Below are 23,158 nucleotides of genomic sequence, written 5' to 3'. Positions count from 1 at the left end.
TCTTATTAATATATGTATATAAAATAAAAAAGTACCATGGCATAGCTTAAGTTTGTGCAGACACCGGTTCGAATCACGCCACAAGCAAAAATAGCTTGGAGAGCAATACTGAAATTCCTCAGTTAAAATAAATGCTAATATCTCTTGCATTAAAAAAAAGAAACGGCACAATTGGTGACGGCGATTTCCTCAAGCAAAGCCCGCTAAAATTGTTCCACAATCATTTGCCCTATCTGGCAGCACGCTGCTTTATTTAGTGGCATCTTACATTATAGGATTGGAGCGAAATTGAAAATATATTTTTTTGGTAACAAAAAATGCCGCAAGAAATTCGAGTTTTGCAGTGCAGTAGCATTAGCTGCAACTGCTATCAGGTATGTAATTGAAACTTCAATTCGAAACTACTTAAAACACAAGTTTCCCGATTTAGGTGGACATTGTAAAGAAGGCAAATAAATGGCAGTGTAAGATTTGCGGCCTAAAACAGTCAGTGTTTAAGGAAATATTTCGCGGTAATGGCGCTGAATGCCGCGCCAAAGTCCAACAACTGAACCTGGAGCGGGGAAAAAGGCAGCAGGAGCGCGATATGAACGATATTGATTTATTGGTGGAATTAGAAAAAGGAATGGATGACATAAAAGAGCTGGTACCTGAAAATATAGGGACACAGAAGAATGGGAAGCAAAGCAAATGGTCAAAATATGTGGATGAGAACATCTTTGCTTCCAATTCAAAGGAATCCCCACTTGAAAATAGTTATAACAACGTCCAGTCACGTCAACAACAATCTCTTAACAAGTGTTCCTTCCCACCATCAACCCCATCTGACCCACAATTTGGAGCTAAGAGCAACTCCAAATGGCAAAATTATTTGTAATGGTTTCCGCGTATATATTTGTGTATTTGTATAAGTTGTTAAAATTTGTTTGAAACGTTACGCAGCGTATATATAGAGAGCAAACGTTTCACTTCTATATGATCGATTACAGAGTTGTGTTGCATATTGGTTTGTAATAAAATTGGGGAAAAATACATAAGTTGCATAAATAATGAACATTGAGGGTTTTCTGGTGATTCTGCAAATTCAGACAGCATGTTGGACATGTAAATCTTTGTCCAGAGCCAGATGCGTCGCAATTAGTTACTTAGAAAAAGGGGTAGTGTTACTTAGTTGGCGTTTCAGCACGCGATTAATTTAAGAAAAAAAGTGTACAATTATGGTCTTCAAGTTTGCGAAGCCAGCCAATATCTATTCCTACTACTACGTTTTGTGGCTGAAGCACCTCAGGCTGCTACTCCACCAGCGGCAGTCGCTCCAGGACCATCTTTCTTGGGCACCTTTTCATCTGATCCTGTCTCTTCGATATCGGCTCCCTCGGACTCCCCACCGGGCGCACCAGCCTTGCCCGAAGATCGACGTCGCTTGCGATTTAAACGCCATGGACGCATTGGGAACTTCATAGCTGGTAATTGATCCATTCCAAGCACTTTGTAGATTTGACGGAAAGCAATGTAGCGCAGGAATAGTTGGGCTGAGACAGTAAGATCTTCACGTTCCTGCTTGGTGAGGGGCTGGAGTGCATCGGTTGGATCCTTCTCACAAGGATCGAGCAAACCAGGCCCATTAATGAGAAAGCCCGACGATAGAGCCTCCATTATGCGACGCATGCAATCGCCAGGGGAGATTGGGAAACCAGCAGATGAGATGACTTTCTCGACGAGCAGCTCGAGGGACCATTGCGGCAATGATTGCCACGAGGGGACACGCTGGCACAGATCGCGCAATATACGTATGACCATGACGCACGATTGCAAGCCAGTTGCACGCGCCTGGAACCATTTAGCGTGACGTAAATCAGCAAGCGCCTGTAAAAAAATGACACGGTTATTAAGACGCTTTAAAGATTATACAAATTTCAACAGAATACTGACACGCAGACATGGTTCGCGTGGTAAAAATTCGCCGTCGCCACTGGGTTTAACATCGGGCTCAGCCTTAACGGCGGCCTCGCCAGCATTGGGCTCCCGTAGCAGAGGCGAAGTTAATGTAATCTTGACAGAAACGGCTTCATCGAGCACTATGACGGCAGCCTCACCGGCATCAACCTCGATGCGATAGTTGACTGGAGTTTCACCTGAAATGGAAAGTATATTAGACATGTCAGAAATGTGGAGGAATTTAAATTTAATTTAAATTTTTGGCTTAGAAAAGAGACAAACATTGTAGTAATATATAATAATTCCAAGATTCGGCCCACAAATACATACAACAAGTGTAGATAATGACTGGATGCACATGTATATATAAAGTAGCAAAAAATAATGTTTGTTTCTTCCTACAATTTCACAAAAATATCCACTATGTTCCCAGCAAACATTAATTCCGGCTTCTCCAAACCCAAATACATACATATGTATATAGATTAAATATGTACATTTTGGGAATCTATGAATATGACTCTGAAGGTAAGTGACTCGTTTATGGCTTGAATATGCTTGCGTTTGTTTGACTTGCTTGCGTTTCAGTTCAGTTTGCTGGGACATCTTTCAGCATGGTAAACGGAATTGCAAATTCGAATCGAATCGGTAGCATTTCAGCACTGTTGCAATTCCACTTTCCACAGCAGTACGTGGTTAATTTCATTTTCAAAAAATATTGACCGAAATTTCTCGTTTGTTGGCAGCAGCAAACGGTTGAGAGGAGAACATGTCGTTGTCGGCTCACTTCACCATTCGCAACACAAATTTCGGTCTAAATTTTTTATATATCTTTTTTTTTAATTATGTATATGTCTTATGTATTTAGATATATTTTTTTAGATGTACTAGACAATCAAGCTTGATACACACAGAACGACTTCTTGGTTCAGAACGAAACACAATGCATAAGCATTTCGATATCGATAGATATATATGTATATGTATGAATATAAGGACTCCAGTGTAGCGCAATTATATAACAAAAATGTCGGAACAATTTTGATTCACATGTTTATTGTAAAGCGCATTTGCGTCAGTGTGTGGATCAATCCGCATTGCTTCTTGGCGGCTGAGTTGAGAGCTTGAATTTCTTCAACCTGTTTAGCCATTCATCAAAGGACTTTATTTACACAAAGTTTCGCATGGGCGAGTGTTTCGTTTCGGTTTTCGTTTATTCGGTATGCGGTTCGTTTCGTAATCGTTGCGTCTGTAGTGGGCTCGCTCCACAATCTGGTTTAGCTAAGTGCGCGCGAAAGTGTGAGACGACAGTGAGCACCTAAACTTTGTATAAATATACTCCTTTGGATCAATTCTCAATTGTTTGATTAAGATTTCTTTGTGACACAACACAACTCTTCCTCTTGCGGGGACGGAGTACTGCTTGTTACCATTTGGTTCCATTATCGTTTTGAATTCCAACACCACGCACGACCAGCGGTTGAAGAAGCGCAGTTGGACACGAACGCGAGAGTGAGGGACGAGAGCTACAGACAGCGCTAACTGACACAGAGAGACTGAGAGTTGTGAGTGAGCTTTTCGCTTTGGCTCAGCCCAGCTCAGGCTCAGCACATGCTCATATCTTTTATCCTGCAGAAAGAGAAGCTGAAAACAACGGCAAATACGTTTTTATTTTGTCTAATTGCTTTAAGTTGGCGTTGGGCGCGGTTCGGGCGTCAAATTCCACCGCGATAACAGGGCTCAACATTGGTATTTTTGTTTTGTTTATGTACAATAAATTACAGTGTTTCTTATACTTTTTCCACACAAATTGCCCGGCGCGTGCTTTGCTTCAACGCATACATACATATGTACATTGAATCATCATTGCTAATGCATGTTTGGGCTCCGAAATATATATGTATATATATTCTCAATATCACAGGATTTTTTTCTATAAGTTGCTTGCCAAAATCACTTGGTGTATGATAAATTTGCCAAGTAAGTTTGGAATAACGTATTTTTTGTTTTGTATACTTTTTAGTTGCATTTCTCACTCAAGCCATTTCTCTGGAAAAAGTTTAGCCCCATGGGGGTACTTATGTAATAATGCTTTTTAAAATAAACATTGAAATATTTAAGAGAATACCCATAGCTATGAGTTTCAGAATTTGGGCTGAACTTACCTGCTACTTCCTTGAGCTTATCGGGCAAAACATTTGCCACGCGTTGCAACAAACCCACAGTGGGTTTTTCAGCACAGAGCACAACCAACTCGACGGCATTATCGCCATGCAAGAGCAAACCTTTGGCTAAAAAGCCCACACGCATGACACCCTTCAAGAGGCGTACCACATTGCCACCATTGTCGGCTTCTTTGTGGAATGAGAAAATTTGATTATCCCGACCATCTTTTTCCGATGGCTTATCGGCTTTCTCTTTTTTAGCGGCCGGCCCAGTTTCACCAGGTTGCTCGGCCAACGCATCCGAAACAAGTTTGAGCGCTCGTTCGGTATGAGATACAATGCGTTGGATGGTCTGTAGTTCTTCTTCTTTGGGATAGATTTCAGCGTGGCGTGCAATGGCATGACGATCGTCGGTGCTCTCCGGACGGCGTACACTGCCACCGGGCATCATACCAAAGTGTGGTGGCGGACCATTGCCCATGCGGCCAAAGCGTTGTGCGCCTATATATGTGAATAAAACAATTATCTGCTTTCAAAAAATGATGTTATAATTAAACTTACCACCAAAGCTGCGCGACATCCAATTATTGTAGTCATATTCCTCATTGTACTGACGATTGCGAAGTTCTTCCCAGTAGCCACCACCCTCATGGTCATCGCCACGGTGCGATTGCATTAAAGCACGCTGAGCACGCGCCTCAGCCAAACGTCGCTGACGTGGCGTCGGCTTGAAGTCAACAACCAGGTCTGGTTGTACTTTTCGCTTGTACTGTAAGCGATGTCGGCGTCCCTTCATGTGCATTTCTTTGGCATTGGGATCATTGAATTTACAATCGCAAAGCTTACAATTGAAGCTGAGAATTTTTCCCTCTTCATCCTTAACCTCTTCAATGTACTCGCCCCCAACGGGTTTTATGTTGTCCGAATTCTCCCCCAGGGAATCGTCAAGACTATCATCAATATTATCAGTTCCATCTCCAGTTGCCGCTGCATCGGCTTCATTTGTGCTACCATCGGCTGCCGGCTTACCAGCAGCTGCCGCTGCTCCAGCACCTCCGCCAGATGCGGCCACAAAACTTATTTTGCCCATTTTTTTGGGCTCCTCCGATGGTATGGGCTTGCCAAGTTTTTGATGCAATTTAACTACCTTCTGATGCTTGGCCCCACGCACGTGTGCGGCATAGGCATCGGTGCCGGTGCATGTGACATCGCACAGTTCACAGTGGTAGTTATTACCACGATTTTGTGTAGTTGATGTAGCACTAGCCTGCATCTTTAATGAGGCCTCACGTTTCTTGTGCTTCTGGCCCTCCAGATGCTCACGATAGGTTTGTGGGCCAGCACATGAGATTTTGCATACCTCGCAATAATGTAATTGTTGAGGGCGTGGCGGTGCCTTGGGTCTCAAATTGCGTATAGCACCTGCACCAGGCATGGCTGGATTCATTTTACGTTGATACCAATTGGCAGAACTAGCGCCATTTGGTTTCATGCCACCAGGTTGGGGGCCCTGATGTTGTTGGGCCACATACATGCTAGCTGCACTGTACAGTGCCGTGTCGTAGCTGCTATAGGTGTTCGCGCCTGGTGGCACATTGGGTGGTGGCGGCACATTTGGCGGTTTGGGAGTACCATTCGACTTGTCCATTTTTCCAGAGCCCTTCTGTGCCGAGTTCGGATTTTTAACAGGTGGCGCAGAGTAGTGGGTCTTGCTTACTGCAGCTGCTGACGCCGTGTTGTAGCTGGCCGGTGCTTGTTGATAAAATGTCTTGGTGGCGTCGTATGACTGCATAGCGGTTCTATAATCACCATAACCTCCATATCCGCCGCCTGCTCCAGCACCGGCCGCTGCATAGCCACCCTGGCCAGCAGCAACAGCAGCATTTTGATAGGCTGCCGCATTCGCATACGTAGCATTGGTAACGGCAGGATAGGAGACTTGGCCCGTATTGTATTGAGTGCCGCCGTAGTTGAACCCGGCGTAGTTGTTGTTCGCCATTGTCACTAAACTGCACTAGAAGCAAAATTTCTATTGAAAACTACTCACCCACAGGGCGCTGTACACACAATGACTGCGCTTACCTTAAGATTATCTTCGGAGGTCGATATTAATATTTGTTATTTCAATTATGCTTGTACTGATTTATTTCTGCCTTCCTGTAATAGTATATTTATGACTGTAAAGAAAATGCTTTTTAGTCACGTCATTTCGCCATTTTTCTCTATCGATTTTTTCTGAAGACGAAGATTTCTAGGACACTATCTACGTTAAGAAAAACATGTACCCATACTTACTTTCATTAGGGTTTGAAGTTGCAGTAGTTTTCCATATATTTTGCAGACGTTAACCGTATTTAACTGAAATTATACACCTTAATTGCAGAGCGAAAAAATCCTGTCTCTACCGGGAAACTGTCGGCGTAAAAAATATCGATTCATCGATAGCCAATGGTGGCGAGTGTGCACTGTTGCCACACATATGTGACATAGTGATGCCACATGAGTGCAGCCGACTTGGTTTACGCGCCGAAAGTAAACAACAAATATGTATTGCTGGCGAAATTGTGTTGATTCGTTAATTTGTGCGTTCTAGTTATGTATGTGGTTGAGTTAGGCAGTCGGCAAAAATGGATGAGAAGCGCTACATCAAACGCAAAGAGAAGGCGCGCATTGATGGAAACCGTGAGCAACTAGCGATCTCTTGTAACCAACTAGGGGATCACTTTAATCAGCAGGGTAAATATAATGAAGCGGTCAAGGAATACAAGGAAGAGGCGTCAATATACGCGAGCATGGGCAAGGAACTGGAAACGGCTAAGGCCAAGCGCATGGTGGGTGAAATGTTTATGCTGTTGTGTGAATATGATGCGGCTAAGGATCACATCAACGACTATCTAAGTAAGAAATTTAATAACAGGTTTGGAAGAATTATTTACATTTAAATGTTGTTTCAGAGATATCAAAAAGCCTGGAAAACAAAGTGGAACAGCAACGCGCATATGCGACTTTGGGTCGTGTGCACCTGCTGCATGGACAGAGCTTGACGGAGACTACTGCCTCAGGGGCCATGGAACAGCTAAGGATGGCGGAAAAGAGTTTTTTACGCAGTCTGCTGTTGATCAAAGAGTAAATTTAACAATCAAAATATAAATATGTGTATATTAAACCGCATTGGCTTTGCAGGCTGACTGGGCAAATTTCGAAAGTGGAGCAGTTTGACATGCAAGCGCGCTGCTATCTTAATATTGGTGTGGTGAAAGAGCATATGGAGGCATTCGAGTCGTCTATTGAGTACATAGAGAAAGCGATCAAAATAAGCAAAACCAATGACCTATTCGAGCTAAGCTATTTGTGTTACATTTCGATGAGTCTGCTTTATCATTACAAAAAGAACGATGCAGTGTCAGCTCTGCGCTATTGTAACTTGGCACTGGAAGTTGCGAAGCGCTTGCCAAACAAGGTGAAGAAAATATGCGAAGCTTTGATCACCAAATCGGAGATTTTAATAAAGGTGGGCGATTTTGCCAGTGTTAAGCAGATCCTTACTAAAGCCTACAAGAAACACACACCCGATGAGAACGATCGCGCCACAATTGAGCGTATTTTGCGCGTTGTGGTCAAGATTTGTCAAACTTTGGATGAGTTGGTGGTAACGAGTTCCGTGGACTATGGCAAGCTCAAGGATCTGTATGAGAAATTGGGTGACGGTTGTTGTCATCTGCAAAACTACGCAAAGGCGCTTTCGTATTATCAGAAAATGCTAGAAAATGCCGAATTAAATGCAGAGACTGGCAAGAGTCTGGTGCCCATTTATGTGAGTCTCTATCAAACATACAAAGATAACAAACAATACGATAAAGCATTGGAGTATTTATGGAAGGAGTTTGAGCTGAATCAGGATGTGCCCTCAGAAGCCTTCACAACGCTATGCAGCATTGCTGAAATCTGTGAGCAGCAATCGCAATCTTTCTGGACCATCCACGATATCTATCAAAAGGCCTTGCGACAGGCATCTAAGGCTGGAGATTCTCAGGCTAAGCTTGAGAAAATTGCGATGGTAAGATTGAAAAGGCTAGAACTGAAGCATGGTATGGATGTATTAGCTGAAAATCTTGAAGCTGAAGCCAAGGCAAAAGGCATAGACTTATCCGCAGAAGAAGATGATGAAGAGGAGGAGGACAGCGATGGTGGACCAGAAGTGGCTGCAATGCAACACAATACGCCTGACTGGGGTGACGATGTCTGTCTGGATTCGCTCACAGATTTAGATGCCAGTGATTTGGATGAAAGTGAAAAGCCGCGTCCACAGCGCACCACACGTGGCAGCCGCACACTCACAATTAAGCGCAACAACAAGGGTGAGACGCAACTGCATCAGGCATGCATAGCTGGCAATTTGGAGCTGGCGCGTCGCCTAATCGATCAGGGTCACACGGTTAACGTCCGCGATCATGCCGGCTGGCTGCCACTGCACGAAGCCTGTAACCATGGCTACCGTGATATTGTTGAGCTACTGCTGGATAAAGGCGCTGCAGCGGCTATTAATGATAAGGGCGGTACTAGCTGCGATGGCATCACACCACTTTACGATGCTTGTGCTAATGGTTACCTCGAGGTCGCTGAGCTGTTGCTGGAACGCGGTGCCGATGCCACCGTCAAAACAGACTATGGCGAGACGTGTATTCAGGGTCTGGATAAGTGGCGTTTAACCGCTCAACTGATAGATGGCGAACAGGCTCAGTATGCTGCGCTGCGTAACTCCCTGCTCAACACGCTCTCGAAAGTAGGAATATGCAGTGAAAAGAATGCTCTGCCACTAACCAACGCTAATGTCCAACGCAAAAACAGGCGATCCATTGCATCCGATAATGACGATGATGATGTTTCGAATGATGGTGATGATGACACTGAAAATGATGAACTATTGCCCCATGGACGAATTCGATCACGGTCACACAATCATGTTGGCAACAGTGGGAATAACATGACCGGTGGCAGATCAAGTCCACGCAATCATTCTGACTACAGTGAGAATGACATGGACAAGTCCAGGCCTAGTCCACGGCAGGAAAGCGCTAGCAAAGAATACCGCAACGTTATGGCACATCTAAAGCATCCAAATCGTGTTCCCAGCAGCTACGATGCTGCCTATGATGCGCCCAGTAGTTCCACTAGTAATTCCAAGCAAAAGCGAAATGCATTAATGAACGAGGATGAAGTTGATGCGGACAATTGGTTGATTGATGACCTTGGACCAGAGCGCAAAAGGAAGCGCTACAATTCTGGCACCATCAACAGTCGTCCCGTTACAGACACATCTAAAGAGAATGTGAATGATTTTCCAATCTCAGCGCCAGGTTGGGAAATGGAGCTTAATTCGCCATTAGAAACGCCGGATTCTTTACAAATGTTAATGGATGGTGCCACATTAAAACAACGACAAAAACAGGCCCGTAAACTGACGCTATCCCGTTCCTCCAGCATAAGTAGCAACAATTCAAATGCTAGTCACAAACCCAAACAGCAGACTACGCTGCTTGATAGTGGTTTCAGTCGTTTTCGCAGCGAAAGTCCATTGGGTAGTGGGGAGGACTCATTGGATGGCAACTCCGTGGTTAGTTTACGGACAGTGGAACCGGATTCCACTACCGCAGCCATACAACTGCTCATATCGCCCGCCAAGTCATCTCCAATAAAATTACAAGCCACGCCTGTGCAGGCTACCACAATCTCATTCAAGATTAAGGTGGAGGATGAGCTGCTACTAGTGCCTGTCGAACGCAAAAAATTGCCAGACATTAATATGCGTTGGTTGGCCGAGGAGACGAGCAGACGTTATTACAAGTAAGGCATTGTTTTTTCAAACGATCTTTCGAATATACCTATTTTTCTTTCCCAGATTAAGGGGTATATTCCCTATGTTAAGGCTGAAAACAAGCGATGGATTTGCTTACGAAGATTCCGATTTTGTGACTGTTGCCCTCGAACAGAATGTGATAATGGCCACCGTATTAGAATGGAAAATTTCACCGTTGACCCAACGCTACGAGGAGTTTTGTCATCAATTAAAAACACGTAAGGCAGTGATGGCTTATATTATGATGGGATTTCCGACGTTTCTGGAAAAAGGGGTGGTGGAAGGGTTTTGATTTATAATTTTCAGAAGTATTATTTAGAAAGAAAACAATAATCCTTTCAGGATCACGCACATTTACGAGTATAAGTTTCTGTCACAATATTGTTTTTGGGGATTTTTGTTTGCCTTTCACGATCACGCATGCTCTAGCATAATGAGATGTTCGTTTGCCCGTCCGTGTTCTATTCGTCTGAATGAATTCAACTGAATTGTGGATGGAGAAAGTTAGAATATATCCTCACTATTAAGTTTTCAACTACTTCCCTTAATAATTGCTCTAAATATTACAAAAACAGAACAAATATTTTAAGGTGAGGCTGAAGGTTATAATCCTTGTGCTGCTAATATTGTACCAAATGAGCTTATTAAGAAATTTTCCTTTGTGACAGCGCTTAACGACAAAATTAAACGGATATTGGAGGAAGCCGCCCAGAACGAACAATCGCTAGTCCTTACTAGTCAATGGCTGCGTGCCCCACAAATGGAACCACTGTTCAGGGCCCTGTATCGTCAGTCATGTCTCACAGAGCTGGATCTTTCTTTGAACTTTATTAGAGACGAAGGGTGTAAGGAATTAGCTAAGACGTTGCCCACGATGCAGAAATTGAAGATACTGCGCCTTAAATGTAATGGCATCACTAATCTGGGACTGGAAGCATTGCTCTGCTGTAAAGGCATTGAGAAGTTGGAACACCTTGAAGAACTATGTCTCAGTCAAAATCTTTTGGGCAACAGCTGCCTTCCCACTCTGCACAAGTTTTGTGCCGGGGCCAGTGCCTCTGGACGGCCGTTGCGGATGTTGGAGCTATCGCAGTGTGAGATCACAGACCTTGGGGATTACGATTTGGGTTACACAGAACTATCCAGCTTCGACATCAGTTTCAATCAGTTAACTCTAGAGAGCGTACGCATGCTGAGTGAGCGTTTAAATAGTTGTCGACTAAAGCATTTAAACTTAAGCTATGTTCGCTGGCCACTGGACGAGCAAAGTGGCTTTGCGCTCGGCGAGCACATTGTGAAGCTCCTGGAAAATGGTACTTGCGAGAAGTTTTACCGTCTCGACCTCAATGGTTGCGGATTAAATGATGCGCACTTTTATAAGATTGCACAGCATCTCATCAAGGCCAAAGAGTTACAGTGGCTGGATATCAGTGATAATGAAAAGTTGGGTGGTGTTACATTCGGCTATATATTGGATGAATTGCCGCAGATTCGTGATCTATTGGCTGTGAATTGTAAAAGCTTGCTGGATGATGTGCGTTTGCTGAAACTGGAGCAACAGAAACAACTACCCAAACACTTGGAGCTGTCAGTAGACGAACAGGTACTGCGCCTACCTGGACCTGTAGAAACATTACGTTCCATTTGGGAAACGCAATGGGGCGAGAAAGCTAAAATTTTGGCACATAAGACACTCGTCAAGATGTATATAGATGAGGTGGATTTAAAGCGGTCTTAGAGTAAGAACTTTTATTTTTTTTCGTCCCTGTTTCTTTGTGTTTGTTTCATAAGTAATGTCTTGTCTTGTCTATCTGAAAAATAAACAGAGACTATCTACATTTGTTCAAAGGCATAGGGGCAGGCCCCAGGCCATATACTATCTAATCAGCAAGCGTTTGAAAGCGATTAAATATGCTTGTGCGTTTTTCAGATTGACCCATTTTTTTTGTTGGAAAGATTCCTTGAATCCCGCACCCGATAGAAATGTGGCAATAATACTAAGCCAGCTTAACTTAAAGATACTTTATTTAATGAATTTAACTTCACGTTTTCTTCATACTTGAGGTCTATGATGAGGATGAGCACTCGTTGACTTTTCACAATTCACTACAGATTCTACTAAGTGTGACTTATTTAGGCAGCGCTGCTCTTGGCCTGCTCGAACATGTTTCTGGAGATGATAAGACGTTGAATTTGAGAAGTTCCCTCATAGATCTGATAGATCTTAGCGTCGCGCATCAGTTTCTCAACGGGATATTCACTATTGAAGCCATTGCCGCCAAAGATTTGCACCGCATCGGATGCAATCTTATTTGCCACATCGGCCGCATGGCACTTGGCAATGGACGCATAATAGCTGTTGCGGCGTCCCTGATCGATCTCCCACGCCGACAACCGCCACGCCAGTCGACTTGTCTCCACACCAATGGCCATATCAGCCAGCATGAATTGCACAGCCTGGTGGTAGGCAATGGGCACGCCGAAAGTTTTACGTTCCAGTGCGTATTTGAGCGCTTCGTCGAGACAACGCTGGGCGAGACCAACGGCGCCTGCGGCAACTGGTGGGCGGGTCTTGTCGAAGGTGCCCATGGCAATTTTGAAACCAGCACCCTCGCCAATTAGCACATTTTCCTTGGGGACGCGCACATCCTCGAAGGTGATGCCACGCGTGTCGGAAGCGCGTTGTCCCATGTTGATTTCTTTACGGCCGGGCGTCAAACCGGGCGTATCACGCTCGACGATGAAGCCGGTGAAGGCCTTGCTGGGCGGGCACTTTGGATCGGGATTGGTGCGGGCTAGCACAAAGTACCAGTTGGCTACGCCACCGTTGGTGATCCACATTTTCTGGCCGTTGATAATGTACTCGTCACCTTTCTTTTCGGCGCGCGTTTTAATACCCGCTACATCGGAGCCGGCGCCCGGCTCTGTGACACCGTAGGCAGCGACCAGCGGCTCTTCTAGCAGGCGCCCTAAGTACTTTTTCTTCTGTTCCTTGTTGCCCGACAAGATGACGGGAGTTTGCTGCAATTAAATAAATCATTACTGAAAGGTCAAGTGAGAGGCAGGTTAAGATCTCGGGACTTACGCCTAAGCTGCTAGCCTCCAGGGCTGTCATAATACCCGTACAGCCATATGCGAGCTCCTCTGCAGTCAGGCAGCTGGTGAACACATCCAGCTCGAGACCACCAATTTCCTGGGGTATATGATTGTTCATTAAACCCAACGACCACGCCTTCTTCACAATATCCCAGGGATACTCGCCGGTTTTATCATGTTGGGCGGCGACTGGAATAATTTCCTCACGTGTGAATTTTCGGGCTATCTCCTGAAACTGCTGCTGCTCCTCGGTGAGGGCAAAGGAGGTGCCTGTTGACGAGACAGGCGAGACGCCGGCATATGATCGGCTAGCCAATTGGCGTAGGGCGGGGGCGGCGAGCTAAGAACATGATCGAGATCATTAATAAACACATTCCTGTGTTGTTTTGCGCAGACAAACGACTTTGATTTCAAGTCCAATGAGGGTTCAAAGTACAGATGCGAAAATAGATAACGCTCAACCGATTTTATTCTATTGTTTGTATTATTTTAATGGTGATCAACAGTTGCTGACGTCACGTGTGCTTTCGCTTTTTCGCATCATATTTGCACCCTTCTCGGGTCACTTACCTTATTCAAAAATGCCATTTCTATCGGGCTGCGTATATAACGACTTATGTATATCTATATGTACGATTAGAAAAAGAACTGTGCAATTTGTTTAAAAAAGAGTTGATAGGAAAATGCGTTTAATATATTCGTCGTTTCTAAGTAGGTCGTCGTCGTGTTGCTCACTCGTTGCCAACTCGGAGCGAAATAAATCCAAACAGGTTCGCCGTGTGCACTAAATGCGATGGAGAGGCCGGCGCCGACAGTGACGCTGCATAACCAGCGACGACGGCAACGAGAGCAGAAACTGAACATTGGACTCTGAGCGCTGTGTTGGCAGCTGCGACAACGAACGCGACGAAAACAATCCGAGAAAAATTAAGTCGACCAGCGTGAAACCTCTGTGCGCTACTCCTTTGAAATCTGCTTGACCCTAGATCACGCGCTCCGATAAATTGCTTTCAGTAAGAAAGGGTTTTGCTTGAAGCTGATACGCATCAGCTGTAAATTTATACTTGTATTTTACTTTCTAATACTCATACAAAGGGAATTTAACAATTTCTTTAATAGTTCTTTAATTTGTATATTTATTTATTAATTATTTCAAAGTGTATATAGATATGTATATCGTTATTTAATAAATATCGGACGATTATTATAAATAAGAACCGTATTACTTGGCCGAGAAAATATACTAGCCCTTTTTAAATAATTTTAAACGTGGCTTGAACCCAAGATTTTTAAGCTTAGAAGGTACATTTAATATAAAGTTTGTTTTTCGAAGTTGTATTAAATACTTTAAATCTTATCTGGGCTTTTGTGTAATTATATTAACTTAATTCTTGTACATATTGAAATAATAATTATTTAAAAATTATGAAATCATTATTATAGAGCTAACCCTCCTCAATATATTTTCGTACTTTTATAGTTCGAATTCGATAGCTAATCATATTTAAATATTACTAAAATTACATATAATTTTACTGATACTATAATATTGGCCTTTTTTATTACTCAGATATAAAAATTTATGGTCAATGAAAATTGTATTGAGATTTATTATACATACAAGTACATTATACATTCATAAAAAAAAATGTTTAATTATCTAAAAATATTCAAATATAAACTCAATTATCTTTATTTAAATAGTAAATAAAAATGCCCCATTTACATATATACATTTTCGAACAATATCTGCAGTTTGTTTTTTCTCTAACTCTTTTGAGACACACACCCCCTTTTCAAGACTCCACAATGCTCAGTCATGCCTACGGAAGCAAACAAAGCTTTTAATGTTTTGCGTAACGTAATTGCAAAAGCTCGGGGCTTACGTATAGTTTAAAAGAAAACAAACACACACACATAAGCAAACGCACAAAAGCCCGCACCCAACTGTGGCTGCTATTGTGGGGAGTATTTTTAAACTGCTGGAAAAAGTATGCTGTAGGGCTTTTAAATTTAGACTAAAGGTTGTTTTGTTTATATGTTTAAAAATATTTTCATAATATGTTCACATACCTACACATATATGTACTCGTATGTATATACATATGCATAGGCATTGTCATTCTTTGAGTGGTGTGGTGAGAGCGTGCCCATGGGACAACAAGATGAACAACACCCGAAAAAACACCAAAATAAACGAAAAAAAGCTGTCGCGCATTAAATCAGTGTCGTTGTGTTTATGCGCCCGCATCTCTTATCAGCAATAGACCACAACAACAAACACACCAACTGGGTTATTATCGCACGTATCACAGCACCCGCAGTCCTTTGAAACTTTTCGCAACCCCACCACGGCCCCCAGAAAAAGCGCACACGACGGACAAACGAAGCGCCGAAGTGTTGGCAGAGAGGTGAAAATCCCGACGCATCTAAGGCGACTGGCTATCCCAGTTTCAGCTGCCTGGTCGTGCCTTGACTTGGCTGCCTGCTTGGCTTGGTTTGACGCGATACGCCTAGGCTTTAGTTAGTCATTTGACATTGCTCCTGCGGAAAGGTTGTCCACGCGCTCAGAAGCCCAGCTAGGCAACTTCGTTGTCGCTCCGTTGACGCGTCAACAGTGCAAAGTGTATATGTGTTTGTGTGTGCATGTGTGTTGTTTTTGCTACACTTGTATTCATCATCACTCCCAGTTTTAGTATACCATACAAAATGTGGAAAATGTATATATATACATATATGTATGCCCAAGCAAGGCGTACGTGTTAAGTGCGCACGATAAGGATAAGCGTTATCTAAGCCCTTAAAAAATAAATAAAATATAAGAAACACATACAACATACACAACTAATTTTGAAGAATTATCGGTTTACGGTCGCGTAAAAATTCCTGTATAGTGTTTTGAGTGCAACACCATATTATAGCATTTAGTTGTTGGTGGGGATAAAAAGTTTAGAAAGAAAAGTGTGAGCTACTCATCATGGCTCAATTTGTGACACACATACAGCCCACATTGATGGAGGCTTCTCAAGGCCATGTGCCGCATCATCATGGCCATCAAGTGGGTGTGCAGCACTCATCGCATTTGCCGCACAGTGGCCATAATATGCCGTCGCCACCCACTGCCCACAATCATCATCAACATCAGCACGGACATCATCAGCAGCAACATCAGCAGCAACATCATCAGCAACATCACCAGCAGCAGCAATCTTCGCACCATAAGCAGGCTCATCACTCGACCTCGTCCTCGCATGTGAAGCACAGTCCGCCCTCACAATTGGCCTCTCCACCATCGGATCACCAACAACCCGGACACTATGATTATTTCCAACATCAATACGATCAACATTTTCATTCTGGCCATCCCAATACCACCGCCAATAATAAGCATCATGACAAACATGACAAACACGACAAACATGAGCATTGCCCCACAGGACATCAGAGTGCGGTGAGTTTCAAGTTTTAAGTTTTTATCTACATACTTTTTTTTTAAGTGGCTTACATCATAGACCGGGCCCTGTTGTCCCTGTGTGTGTGTGTATCTATGTACTTTTTATAATAGTATATATGTATATGCAGATGTATATATGTAATGTATACTCAGCACCCAGCCCAGGAAATGACGCAATCGTAATCCTTGTGGCGACACAACTAAATGTTAAATGAGTCATCCTGCGCGTCCATGTCCTTGCCGTCTTCTTATCAGCATTAGCGACAATTCCTGACTTCATCAATTTACGCTTGTCGTGGCGTCCCACAGGCATCCTTAACTTTGTGCTCGAAAGCTTTAAAAAACAGACGCGAATTGTTTAGAAGATACCCAGTGGCAAAATGAAAAGCTCTTGTAAAACTGTTGTTTGTTTAAAAATAGAAAATTGGCAATTTTCTCTTCTGAACGCTAAACATTAACACGCGCGCAATCCGCAATTTTCGATTCAGTAGCTCGCGGCCAGCGGTAGGAGAAACGAAAAAAATTTATTTAGAAATCGACTCAGATCGTTCGCAGTCTGTTGTGTGTTGTCGTCTCGTGTCAAATCGTGCCTATATATCGCGCACTACTATAAGTATATACGCGTATTTAATTTACCCATAATTAAATGTGTTTTTTCTGCTCGAACACAATCAAATGGAGACTTTGAAGAAACGCTTTCCCTCCCTGCAGAGTTTGGGGGTAAGTGGGTTGGTTTTATGTAATGTGTAAATAAATTGGCCAAATTGGCCAACTTGTAGGCCAACTTCTGTGTGTGCAGGTGGCCTAAAAATAAAACAACAACATCATGTTCAATGGCACGGAACTGTGAAATAAATTCTGCAATTTTTAAACGTTAATTTGATTTTCTGATTTATTTTTATGCGTTTGCCAGACGGTGTAGCTCCATTGTTTTGCCTTCGGTGCAGTGAACTTTCCTAAACAGCGATAATTGGTCCACGCACTGCCACCCCAGACTTGTCTCTCTCTCTCTCTCCATATAATATATATGTATACCAGAGGTAGGAGAGCTTTTTACGGCATGTTTTGGCGTGTTGGATTTATGTTCGTTCTTTAAGGTCGTAAAGAATATGGGCAATCAGCTGGGGCAGCTAGCGTCTGCTGTAGAGGCCTATAATTTACCCAAACTACTCCTTTTTTCTGTTCTGCTTATCGTTGTTGTTGCTGCTGGGTTGTGTTGTGGTTTTTGTGACACGTCAGGTAATAACTGAAATTGCCTTAAAAGAAAATATAATAACTAAATTTTTAATACGAAATGGCATGCAAACATGCCATTTACGAGCACCGAGCACACGGAATTCGATATCCTTGTTAGTGCGACCCCTTTGACAAATATTTGGGCATACAATAAAGACAGAACGGGGCTTATAGACAACAGCACACAACCCCTAAAATGTCAAGCTCTTTAATTAAATTCAAAATGTGCGTGGGCAGGCCAACCCATCGAGCATGCACATGCCACAATATCCCATCCACATCCCCATCCGCATACACATAACATTCTTTATGTAAGTAGCTGCAACGTGATTCACACACCCACACCCATAGCCACAGCCACATTTTATACTATACATGTACATATATAAAATTCTTAACAATTCTCCTTGGTCACGCTGCAATTTGGAATGCAATTTAATGTTGCAACTATCCAACCAGGGGGTGGCTTTCTATCGCAGCTCTAGCGCGTTCAATGTGACGGGGTGGGTTCCTGCTTCTGGTGACTGCATTAATTTGCGAGACCAAATAAAACAACCCGACAATACTCTAATTTGCTAGTACTGAACAGAATTGGTGCCTCCATTACCTCACTGACGTCGTCAAAACGTGACTGCCACACTCGTATACACGTATACGCATCTGATACCGCATTTTGGGTGTTAGGGTGTGATTTTCGAATTAGATTTGTCCAATTCGAATCTGGAAGTAAACAAAAATCCAGCTGAGCTCGACGGCTGCGCACTTCGGGGGCGCTCATCATGGAACGCGAGCGAATTCCATTCCCATCCTAGAAGAGGCAACCAACTGTAGATTCCGTTGACTTTGTTTACGCTCAAATAACAAAGTTCCAAAGCCTAGAGGGGTAGGAGTTGTTAAGGGTCATTATTTGTGTTTGCTTAGTTAATTTGTTAATGTGCTAACTGCTGGACAAACATTTAACATATGAGGAAGTGCGAGTTGGAAAGACAAATATGAACAGACTGTCCTTAATAAAAGATTCCGAGCAAAACTTTTATATTTTGAAAATATGTGGCCTGATGGACGCTCTCGAAATATACACAGTTCAAAAATGAAAGAACATTAGAAAAATAGACAGCAAGGATGATTAGTTTCTTAAAGGCTTAAAGATAAATTCTCTTAACATTAAGTTATAAAATAATTCCTAGTATTTTTTTATTTTAATTAGGGAATTATTCATTAAGCATTTATTTTTCGTATCTTTTAAAATTACATTTAGTAGCTTTTCACAGTTTAATATTTAAGGACAGATGAACTATTAACTCACTATTGAGTTCTCTCATGAGTTTTCTTAGCTTACTAATTTAACTTTCTAAAAACACCTGTTCGTGGAGATTCTCATGAAAGTGGGAAATCTTGTGTCCAGAGCGAATATCTATGTAGATCAGACAGTCAGTACTATAGCATATAATTAGAGGTTCCTATTAAAATGGTTAAATTGACAAAATAGAAAATAAATAAATAAATTTTAAAATTGAGAACAATATTTTCTAAGTTCTAAGTTAAAATTGGACATGAAACTTACGTTGTTAAACAATTCACACTTAGGGTAGCCATGCCATTAACAACATGCTATTAACATTATTCGCCTCCAACCCAAATTATAATTAAATAATAATACATTTTAATAGATATCCCTGTTTTTGTGTGTTACATACATTCGCACAATTATTTTACCCGTTGGTTGCATAATATAAAAAGGATATTTTTGACTTCCTTATGAGGAGTAAGTTTATAATATTTTATAATATTTTTGGAATCGTCTTTAAAATGCATTGTAATTTATGTTCTTTTCAATTATTGTGAGCTTAGATTATTCAGGAATTAAAAAAAATAGCATTACAAATTAGATTCTACAAATTAGATCTTTACGCTCGTGACCTAAGCGTTCATGTGTTCTCAATTAGGACTAATAGTAATTAATGATTACTATGATGGTACTTCTCTTTGATACTATTGACCTATCAAGTTTTGGTTTTTTTAAAAACGAGCTTCTAGCTATCATCGGATCTTACTCATGGTCTTTTTAATAGCAAATTGATGAACAACTTTAAAGCTACATATCATTCCCTGTACATAAGGGTTTATTACACAGAAATGAATTTTTGTACATTCTTTGTCTTTGTATGGAAGCAAGTAATTTAGAAACCTGGTCTACATTTTCTCTCAAGGCTGCGAAGGAACAAGTTTAGCTCCTTTTCGATGAAGAGATAAAGAATGTTATACTTGTATCCGTAAATATAACTTTTGTCATGTAGTTGTTGCTGCTGCTTGCTTGTTTTACAATCTTATATTTCCATTAATTTATTGTATTTTAAAAACCATTTTTAATATTTATTTTTTCAGAGTCGATTATAGCATTCCCTTATACTTATACTTCCACTAAATTAATGTTAATAAATCGAAATGAACACATAACGTATTGTAATCCTAACTGGAACTTCCGGCAGTCTTGTTAGTCATTTATCAAGCCACGTATTATAATACATACATGTATGCAGTACTTAAATTGTGAGTAGCACGTGCATTGAAAACATAAACAAAACACACGTGTCGCTGTCAGCTCGCTGGTGGTCTGGTCTAGAGAAACCCACCCCTTGGGTGAGACGCAGGCGCACATGCTCGGGGCATGCCGCACCGCAATTCCAATTGGAATACGAAAGTGCGCAGGTCCTTCGAAAATCCTGCCGAAAAATTTCAACCACGGCTGGTAGGACTTTTCATTTGGCGAACGCATCCAGTCTGGAGTTGAACATTGAAGAAAACGGCAGCAAAGTTGTCCGCTCCTAAGCGTGTGAATTGAAGCGACTGTGTGAAACAAAAAGGAAACCAATCAGAGACACAGGCACACGCACACATACACACTGACACACGCACACACGAACACACGGACACACAGACACTATATATGAGTACACACAAAAACACACACCCTCGCACACATGCACAGTCTTATGTAAAAATCTAAGGAAAAATCAATACAAGTGCATTTGAATTTAATGAAAAGTCGAGGAAGTTGCTTAGATTTAACGAATTATTGCACAAAAGTCGCGAAGCAAAAATAAAATAAATCTCGAAAAAAGCGAAAAAAAAAACGCGTTTGCACAGTGAAAATAAAAAATATGTATGACTAAGCCGTAGTGACGACATTCGCGAACGCCGCTTACACAATTTTTCTATACTAGATACATAACGTAGAAAATTTCGGCAGACGTTTTGTGCAGTTTCCTTAAATTAAACACAAAATGGTTACCGAAAATGGAGCGCAGGTAATTACGAGTATTTTGAAAATGAATTTTCAGGCGTACAGGAACTTTTGTTGGCGACTGTGTGGCGGCAGCCATATTGGCGTCCATTTTGCAAATTATTGATTTTTCATTGTCTGACTGCAAGTTGCGGCCGCTTCTTAAATGAAATCTGAAGCAGTCAGTTTTGTATAAATATAAATTAATGAATAAATCCGATCTTAGTTTCTGGTCGCCTCTTTGAGTGTCTTTAGCCTCTTTTGCTGAGACAAAGACCTTGAGGTCGCACCCATTTTGTTGATGACTTACAAACATTTTATTGATTTTTCTTAGTCGCCTTCCTTCACATTGAATTAAATCGTGGGCGTTGCAGGAATTAAAATACTAGCTTGTGTGTGTGTGTGTGCGCAGATAGTTTGTCATTTAATAGGACAATGTACTATAAATAGCATTGCTTGCATACGCAATTAGGTATTATTGTACGTCCCACTTAGGAAGTAGTCGCTCTAAATGCGATTGGGTGTGGTTGTTTTTGGGGGCCGCTGAAGTGAAAAAAGCATAGTGCGTGCGCTTGTAGAGTACAATCGAGATTTAGGTTAAATTTAATGATGACATGCGACATTAGTGCCTTGTGCCAAGTTAGAGAGAGAAAATCCATAATATGAGTCATTTTTTTGCAGCTACTGTTACATATTTGAGGCATACCTGAAGTTGAAGCTGCAACTGCAACTGCAACTCTAACTCAAGTGCTGCAATTTGCAACTCGATCTAAACTTGAACCCCTTCAGCACATGTTAACACTCATCAGAATCATTTAGCATATAGAGGGTCAAAGCAAACAATGTGCCCAAATCTACTTGAAGTAGCAGTCGAGCTGAGATTTTCAAGCGCACAATTTGCACAACTTGAGCTTGTTATACAATATGTACAAGAAAGTACCTTTGAACTTTGAACATGTCTGAAGGCTTTGGCCTCCATTGAGTTGAGCAAACAAGGAAGCTCGACACCATCGCCATCCTATAGAGCCTTTCTGTTTTCTGTATGTATGCTGAAGGCATATGAAATGAGTTTGGGTGAAAAGGAACCTGACTCGCTTCCGTATTTGCTCGGCAGGGCGTTGGGCGAACGCATGCCTTCGTACTGCAACAGCTTCTGAGGAGTATTGTGGGGTGTTATTTGTGCAAACAACAAGAACCTGAAAGGCAGGGCAGACTCTCAGTCTTTCAGGCGGTAGCGGTGGCGATGACACAGGAAGCGGGTCGGGGTCTGCCCGATGTCTGATGTTTGAAGTCTGAGTTGCGGTCACTTCTGTTTCGAAGTACGAATTTTGTCAGTTCCAGTGCGAAAATGCCGCTTTCCAGCTGCATTTGTTGGCATCAGGCATGACGTCATTTTCGAAATCGAATCGAAGGCACTCAGGCGGAAATGACAAGAGCGAAAAAAAAACAATAAACAAAGTGCATAGCGTATACAATTGTTTGTGGGTGGAGGCAATAAAAGCGCTTTGCACCTGCGACAGCCCCCTTGAAAAGTGACCCCTTGCCTTGACCGTTGCTAGGCAGGCGCGGCAACTTGAACTTGAACGGATACATACTTATATACCTATATACATGTACATACATATGACTATATGTAAATGAAGTGTAGCCTACTTTGGGTCGTTGATAAATGGTTGCACCTTATTTGAGACAGCTGCACTTGTTCCATTAATGCTCTTAAAGGGCGTTTACTAAAAATAAAACCAATCAATAGATGTTACACTTGATAAATATTCAGCTGACACGCAACTTTTGATTTACAGGGTGATGGCAATACCTCGTTTTTGCGTGCCGCACGAGCTGGGCATCTCGATCGCGTATTGGAACATTTGAAGAACAATATTGACATCAACACCAGCAATGCGGTGAGTAAACAGAAATAAGTATATAAATATATATGACAGCAATATTTTAAAATAATAAATTATAAAATATCTCTGTTATTTGATTCGTGAATATATAAGATTAACCACTGAGTCCTGTTTAAAAACATGTCTAAACTTTGAATTAAATGTTGCTTAATAATGAACTTAAATGACTCTACTAAAACGACAATAACTGCTATATGTGTTCATATATATATGTTCATT

At 41.9% G+C, this 23,158-nt stretch overlaps 5 protein-coding genes across 7 annotated transcripts in view; 3 read left to right on the top strand and 2 right to left on the bottom strand.

The window, feature by feature from the left end:
• The first annotated feature begins 251 nt into the window (after positions 1–251).
• On the top strand, positions 252–1,024 carry LOC115622828 (MRN complex-interacting protein). The gene is made up of 2 exons (XM_030516906.1): positions 252–374; positions 431–1,024. The coding sequence occupies exons 1-2, from the start codon at positions 318–320 to the stop codon at positions 875–877; spliced, it is 504 nt and encodes a 167-aa protein (XP_030372766.1). The 5' UTR covers positions 252–317; the 3' UTR covers positions 878–1,024.
• Positions 992–6,522, bottom strand: LOC115622825 (zinc finger RNA-binding protein). Of its 3 annotated transcripts, none has more exons than XM_030516900.1 (6): positions 6,399–6,522; positions 6,186–6,280; positions 4,665–6,117; positions 4,104–4,604; positions 1,933–2,135; positions 992–1,866 (listed from the first exon to the last, which is right to left on the bottom strand). In XM_030516900.1, exons 3-6 carry the CDS (start codon positions 6,100–6,102, stop codon positions 1,285–1,287), a joined length of 2,724 nt encoding a protein of 907 aa, XP_030372760.1. In that variant the 5' UTR covers positions 6,103–6,117; positions 6,186–6,280; positions 6,399–6,522; the 3' UTR covers positions 992–1,284. The 3 variants fall into 3 exon arrangements, with proteins under 3 accessions (XP_030372760.1, XP_030372761.1, XP_030372763.1); XM_030516901.1 differs by having other exon boundaries at positions 4,665–6,112; XM_030516903.1 differs by lacking the exons at positions 992–1,866; positions 1,933–2,135 and adding an exon at positions 3,392–3,582.
• Positions 6,517–11,844, top strand: LOC115622824 (tonsoku-like protein). The gene is made up of 5 exons (XM_030516899.1): positions 6,517–7,001; positions 7,058–7,229; positions 7,287–9,947; positions 10,003–10,178; positions 10,629–11,844. The coding sequence occupies exons 1-5, from the start codon at positions 6,731–6,733 to the stop codon at positions 11,696–11,698; spliced, it is 4,350 nt and encodes a 1,449-aa protein (XP_030372759.1). The 5' UTR covers positions 6,517–6,730; the 3' UTR covers positions 11,699–11,844.
• Positions 11,845–11,967: 123 nt separating this feature from the next.
• On the bottom strand, positions 11,968–13,817 carry LOC115622827 (probable medium-chain specific acyl-CoA dehydrogenase, mitochondrial). The gene is made up of 3 exons (XM_030516905.1): positions 13,627–13,817; positions 13,046–13,396; positions 11,968–12,981 (listed from the first exon to the last, which is right to left on the bottom strand). Exons 1-3 carry the CDS (start codon positions 13,642–13,644, stop codon positions 12,094–12,096), a joined length of 1,257 nt encoding a protein of 418 aa, XP_030372765.1. The 5' UTR covers positions 13,645–13,817; the 3' UTR covers positions 11,968–12,093.
• A 6,739-nt stretch (positions 13,818–20,556) lies between these two features.
• LOC115622375 (titin) overlaps positions 20,557–23,158 on the top strand; it is a 71,172-nt gene continuing 68,570 nt past the window's right edge. Inside the window, exons 1-2 of the mRNA XM_030516297.1 lie at positions 20,557–21,054; positions 22,832–22,933. Of these exons, the coding sequence (XP_030372157.1) occupies positions 21,031–21,054; positions 22,832–22,933 (126 nt within the window). The 5' untranslated portion in view covers positions 20,557–21,030. The remainder of the gene's footprint in view (positions 21,055–22,831; positions 22,934–23,158) is intronic.

This window comes from Scaptodrosophila lebanonensis, unplaced genomic scaffold, assembly GCF_003285725.1.
Source record: "Scaptodrosophila lebanonensis strain 11010-0011.00,11010-0021.00 unplaced genomic scaffold, SlebRS2 tig00000043-arrow-pilon, whole genome shotgun sequence".
NCBI classification, from domain to species: Eukaryota; Metazoa; Arthropoda; class Insecta; order Diptera; family Drosophilidae; genus Scaptodrosophila; species Scaptodrosophila lebanonensis.
The sequence above is the reverse complement of the archived record's forward strand: the minus strand, read 5'-3'. Positions and strand labels throughout refer to the sequence as shown.